Raw genomic sequence first — 6,652 nt, 5'->3', positions numbered from 1 at the left:
CAGGTATAGTCTATATTAATGGCAATACTGTAAACAACTGCATGTGTGCACCAGAGCTGGGAGGCTCCTTGTTGATGCTCCTATTGCTATGGTTACCAAGAATGGTTTCAGTTTTTTTTTGGCCGATCAATCAGACTAAGTGCTTTCAACCCACCAGCCGCCTCCGCACTGACATTACAGTAAATCTCAGCAGGCGCACACACACACACACACACTCACACACACACACACACTCTCACAGAAACCGTGGAGCCAGCCAAGTGCTTTGACATTATCTCGCTGCGTGTACAATGCCTGCATCAGTCAAGTTCATTAAGACAAATTCATTATCGGCCGACAGTACTTGGATTGAGTGAGCTAATGAGATAGAAAAGGCATAGAGACTTGTGTGGGACATAACTTCTCCATAGATTAGTCACAAGATTCATTCACCATTACGCTGTGAACACACACGGGGGTTAAGGGTTAGTAAGGGCCATCCTGATGCCAGTAATGCATTTCTTTAACATACATGGAGTAATACTCACACGTGGGAGAAAGCACTGAGCAGGTGACTGAGATGGTGCAGGTATCATCCCAGCTGCGCACACACTAACAAACACAAAACCTGGTATTATGGGTTCCTATTGCCTCGTACAGTACGTCTGGTTAATGAACAAAAAGCACCTCTGGAGTACAGGACAGCCTGGGAGCCGAGTATAGGTGATTAACTACAGACAGGCAACGATACACACCGGCACACAGGCACAATACAGGAGGCTTTGGCACACCCATGCTAGTCTTACTACTTTCCAACACAGAAGAAGAGCAGGTTACAGAACAGGACAGACCCATAGCTGCCTTAGATTGAGGAAGGGGGGGGGGGGGGGGGTCATAGAAACAATGATCAGCCATCACATTCAATCGGCATCGAGCCATCTATTTTTGGAGTCCCAGCCTCTCATCCAATCAGCAGCTCCAGGCTGTCCTCATAGGTGGGCTCTTGCGGGGGGCTGGGGGACAGGAAGGCCGTGGTAACAGGGGTCCCTGTTGCCGTGGCGACATTGAGGAGGGTGTTCGTGCGGATGCTGGTGGTCGCCGGGTTTCGGAGTGCCGCTGCAGCCGTGATGCTGGTGAGGTTGATGCCCAGCGTGAGCCGCGTCTGCTCCAAGGCTTTCTCCGGCACGGCGAAGGCCTCCAGCTTCTTCTCCCCGTTGGCCATGTAGGAGTTCTGGCAACCTCGACAGATACAATCTAAGCATGCCTGAGAAAGGTGATAAAAAAAAGTGTTTCGTCTATTTTCATCCCACCAGTGTCTGATAGGCCGCCAAATGACTGATCTAAACCCACGTGACTTTGAGGAGGTAGTCAGGTTTGAATAAGAACAGCAGTATGATACATTTTCAGTAGAGCAATAAACCTATATTTGTAAAAAAAACAGTGACATTATAAAGACTGGTTTTCAGGTGACATTTTCTACTTATATAAAACAAATATTATAGTTTTATCAAATTAAAGTTTACACAGATCTACACCCAATAAAATAATGATTCCATTAATATTAGTATTAAAAATAGGCCCAGATTACTCTTACCTTGCGGTTTGAGTAGCATGGACAACGTTGCCCCCTGCAGGTCAGCACAGACGGATTCTGGGTAGCCCTGCCACACTTACAGCCCTTCTTCTCCACTGGCTTCTTATAGGGCGGCCTAACAGGCGCAGGGGGCACATGGCAGCCGGACATCAACCTCTGCTCTTTGTTTCCGTCCTTGGTTTTGGAGCCTCCACCGCTGCGCGCCTTCGGGTGGGGCTTCTTAGGGCCAGCAGCTTCGACATGCTTCCTGGCAGCTTTATTGTTATTTGGCGCAGGGCGACTGGGTTTAGGGGGCGCACCATTGGAAAGGGACGAGTATGAGTGTGCTTGTACAGTTAGGGAGGGTGTAGGCGGTTGCAAGTACAGTGTCTGAGAGGGGACTGGAGTGTGTGAATGTGCGGAGGGGCCCTGTAGGATGGAGGCAATGGGAAGGGGCTTCACCTTTTCCCTGTCACTCTCTGAACGAGAACGCTTACGTTTAAGGCGGACTGGCGGGGGCTTGGAGGTCAGAGGGGGAACAAAAGAGGACGCGTGTATGTGAGCGCCGTGACTCACCATTGTGTTAGTCCTGTCTGTTTGAATCTGTGTGTAATTGTGAGCTGCGTCCAGCTGTATGTACATTTGAGCGTGTGCTCTGTCCGTTGTGATGCGTGTGTGAGTGTGCATATGTTCTGGCTGTGTGTGAGGAGAGTCTCGACCCGGCTGGAGGGGATCCAAAGTCTGTAACACCTCCTCCACACTGAGGAGCAACACCTCCCCCTCCTCCAGCTCCCTGCTGCTAGGTTCCCCGTCCCTGAGTGAGCACACAGTGCCTGGAGTAGGGGCTAAAGGTCCAGTGGTCAAATTCAGTTCCAGACCACCACAACCAGTATTGGACACAGATAGGCCTGCCTGTGGCTGCTCCTCTACCAGCTCGCATACTTCCAGCTCAGGAGAAGAGGGATCCAGGTCCTCCAGCACTTCTCCATTGCATTCTTGTGGTCCATTTGAATGGGGAGGGTCAGAGGAGGAGCTCTGGGGCACAGCTGAGAGCTCTGCAGGAGCAGGTGGTGCCTCTGTGGGGGTGAGGGACTCAGGGGCCGACGGGTTCACATCTTCCTGGGCTAGGCTTGGGTCATCTGTCTCCATCTCCTCCTCATGTGACATAAGCACCTCCTCCAGCAAGGCCATAACCTCTGGAGAGCCTCCCAGATGGGTGCTGATCGATTGCAGCAACGGCGAGTGAGTTACATAGAGGCAGAGCTTCCTGTAGCATTGTACCAGCAGAGAGAGCTGATTGTTCCCATGGAAGCTGGAATAGTCTTTACAGCGGCTGCACGGCGTCCTTAACTGCATCTTCTGGCCTTTACAGCCCAAACAGACAAAATGCTGACACTCTGCATGTGTTGGGGAAATGGGATCCTGGAGCAATTGACCTAAAACAAAAACAGGACGAGGTGTTAGTCCATGTGTTTATCCACTTTGCACGAATGTGAAGCAACGATGGCACATTTAAGAAGTCAGTGTAGCTATCAACATTCACCATCATTTAAAATCCTTGGTTATTGCCGCAGGGTGGTGAACTTATAGATACCCCTAAACGTTTTACCAATTGGAATGAATATCTGACAATTATTTTTAACACATTGGTATTTAAAGCATTAGAATTGTCATTTCACATTTTTTCCCGAACTTACGGTTCTTGTTCAAATAGCTTGTTATGTATGACCAACAATCCAAATTAGATGCTAAATAATTTTTCAGTACTAGTGCATTTCAAGCCAATAAAGGAAACTAATAAATGTCATACACACGGCACCTATTGCACGTCTGTCCGTCCTGGGAGAGGGATCCCTCCTCTGTTGCTCTCCCTGAGGTTTCTCCCATGTCCCCTTTAAACTGTGGGTTTTTTCTCCGGAAGTCTTTCCTTGAACGATGTGAGGGTCTAAGGTCAGAGGGTGTCATACTGATATTCTGCACAAACTGTGCTGTTGTATTTACTGTATAGTGTCCTTACTGTAAGGTAATTATTATATGTACAGCACTTTGACTCGACCAAAAATCGTTTTGAAAATGTGCTATATAAATAAAACTGGATTTGATACCAAGATCCTAATGTGGGATTTTATGTTTCTAAACCTTAAATGTTTCTTGCATGTTCTTTTCTGAATGTATCTGTCCCTGTGTATTGATATTAACAAAGTAGGCTCCAATCTACATAATCATCATGTTCACATCATGTATTGTGTTTCACTTAGATCACCAAACATGTAGTTTAGTTAAGTACTGCATGAAAGCAGAAGTAATCATGACAGAAACACTATTACATAATCGGCTGAGGTCAGAACTAGTATATCATGATGTCACTATTGCTCATCTCTAAATGCAAGCTGTGCCAGTGTTGATGTTCCTCTAGCTAAGCTGAGTAAATAGAGCATGAATAGGAAACACATGGTTCTGCAGCAGAGCAGACACTACAACAGAGGAGTCATCTATCATGACAACAGGACAGATGACTGCTACTCAGGCTCGGTTGCTAAGGAAACCACGATTGTGAGCACCACACATCGTGTCAACTGTTGCGAGCACACGCACGCCCATGTCACACAGTCAATATGAAAAGTAAGGTTAGGAAACACTGATTTAATTCAGGAACAAAAACAAATGTTGCATCACGAACAATTGGATAATCTTGCAGTGAGGTGACACAAAACAACATAATTTAAAGTGATATGCATTGCTATTATACCCTGATATTTACAGGATGCTTACCACAGACAAGGCATGCTAGGGACTGTCGGAAGAAGGGGAGAAGCGTGTACATATCCGCGAAGGTGTGAGGCTGCCGCGGGTCACACTGCAGCACGGCCCGGCTGGCGGACACGTACAGAGCGGTAGCATTAACGGGGTTCATAGCGGTACTCCGCAGCCTCGGTGATGCACGGCCTGGGCAAAAAAAATCCAGCCAGACGGAACTAAAGATAGGCAAGTCTCAGGGTGGATGGAGGAAATATAAACTGGTCTGGCGGAGCAACTATGAGCCACTCCAGTGTGTCAATGCAGGCACATGAATTAATAATAGACACAACAACAGACAACGAACATGCTGAAGCGGTTATCACTGAACCATTGAACGCGCAAGTTAGCTTGGCGGGCGGCTGGCTAAAGTTAGCATCACCGGTAATAGTAGTTACTATACACCAATGAGACCTTCCTAATCACTATTTATGTTCCTGATAATTAGGACCAATAAGACCCTAGCTTATAATTACTCACATTATCTCCGAAGCTGCCTTACAGCTAACACTGAATCAAAAGATCAGACGATCCATGATCAAAATGTTAGCATTATGTAGCTCGAGTTAGCTTACGACTTCAGCCAAACGTTTTACAAGAGAGGTGGTAGATGATAGCCATAGAGCCCATTTAATATCCAACGCTGTCTTCCAGTTGATAGATAAATGAACGGAGAGCTGCTCCTAATATCTCACATTTGTTTGGTTAGCAATGAGCTAACATATCCCAGGCGCGCACTTGATGTAAACAAAGCTAACCAGCTTGCGTTAGCATGGCTAGCCAAAATAGCTAGCGAAAATGTAACCGTATCAATAACCCCCCCTAGGGCCGCCTTATGCCTCCGGCGTAGGAGGGAAATGCAAGGTATAAATTGGAATCTTACAATTCTGATACGTTTTACTATAATACTTGGCAAGCAGCGATCGAAACATAGCTAACTATCCGTTTTACAAATGCATCAATCATTCGATTTGCCACTTTTCCTCTCATCAACCCCTCTCCACAGACATGATAATCACGCGAGATTTCTACTAGTTGCCCTGGTTACCGTAGTGTACGGAGCGGAGGTACACAGCCTCTCTGCTGCTTCATTCAATTTCTTCACTGTCTGTCATCAACAACTTCAACACATTTTGCATTAGCAATTCATTCATCAAGAAGAGGGCGAGAACAGTGTGTGATCCTCGTAGGGAAATGCAGGTGTTGTTATAACAGAATAAACATCGATACACATGAAAATATACACAGGGATAATAAGAGTAAATAAAATAAATAATCATAATTATAAACATGTAGTAACAGTATGAAGAAATTATATAACACGAGTTCAACTTTTATCAGGTGAATGTACATACAGATACGTCCACGGTACAACACTTACCAGTTTTAGAAGAAAGGCCGAACATAATCCTACTTCATGGATACAAATAATGTATTTTTGTGCAAAAATGTACTCTCTCTGGGTAGTTACACAAACAAGTGCCTTACATGTTAAACATATTGCTACTTTTTAATTAAATACAACCTTAACAAAGAATAATTATCCAGTTGTTATACACTGTCAAAAATTATAACTTATATGTGTAATTCATTAATTGTTTCAATAATAATTTTCTATCCCACTCATGTATTTGAATTGGTTGGACACTAGTAACCCCCTTAAACGTAATACAGTCCAGCTCAACAATAAGCATGCAGTCAAACGATTGTAACCGTATTTAAAAAATAAAATAAAAACCTGAATGTTTGACATGTAAGATAAGGGGATTTACCTTAGGTCATGCAGCCAGGTCCCAATAAGTATTATCATAATATTCCAATGCATACTTTACAAGGGAAGGTTATTCATATGGCACAATTAAAAAACAAGTCAAAGTGATTAACCACAAGAATATAAATAACAATCAGCCTATGTGAATTAAATTGGGATAAAACACAAAAAGAAGAGTTATAGTGCTTTGTAAGGGGATATAGGGACAATGTTGGTGTTTGCTTAATGCCAAGGATGGATAGCAGTGAGAGGGCCCCCGAAATTACCAAAAGCACTACCGAACAAGCAAAATTATGCAAAAATAAATATCATAAACTACTTTCAGATGACTGGCTACAGGCATGGTGACCGGCCACGATAAACCCTTTATATATACAGTCTATGGATAAACCACAGGAACAAACCGGATCCTCTCCAAGTCCCGCCCCTCAACCTTTAGAACACATGTCTTCTATCTTATTGGCTGCGAAGGCTCGCCCCCTATTCCCTATTGGCCCAAAAGTTTGCCTTTCATAAATTGCCCGAACTGTCAC

The 6,652-nt window shown here is 44.8% G+C and overlaps 1 protein-coding gene across 1 annotated transcript; it reads right to left on the bottom strand.

The window, feature by feature from the left end:
- Window positions 1–868: 868 nt before the first annotated feature.
- On the bottom strand, window positions 869–5,366 carry msl2a (MSL complex subunit 2a). Its single transcript, XM_034112108.2, has 3 exons — window positions 4,325–5,366; window positions 1,574–2,988; window positions 869–1,243 (listed from the first exon to the last, which is right to left on the bottom strand). Exons 1-3 carry the CDS (start codon window positions 4,464–4,466, stop codon window positions 941–943), a joined length of 1,860 nt encoding a protein of 619 aa, XP_033967999.1. The 5' UTR covers window positions 4,467–5,366; the 3' UTR covers window positions 869–940.
- Window positions 5,367–6,652: the final 1,286 nt, after the last annotated feature.

Source organism: Pseudochaenichthys georgianus, chromosome 22, assembly GCF_902827115.2.
Source record: "Pseudochaenichthys georgianus chromosome 22, fPseGeo1.2, whole genome shotgun sequence".
NCBI lineage: Eukaryota > Metazoa > Chordata > Actinopteri > Perciformes > Channichthyidae > Pseudochaenichthys > Pseudochaenichthys georgianus.
The sequence above is the reverse complement of the archived record's forward strand: the minus strand, read 5'-3'. Positions and strand labels throughout refer to the sequence as shown.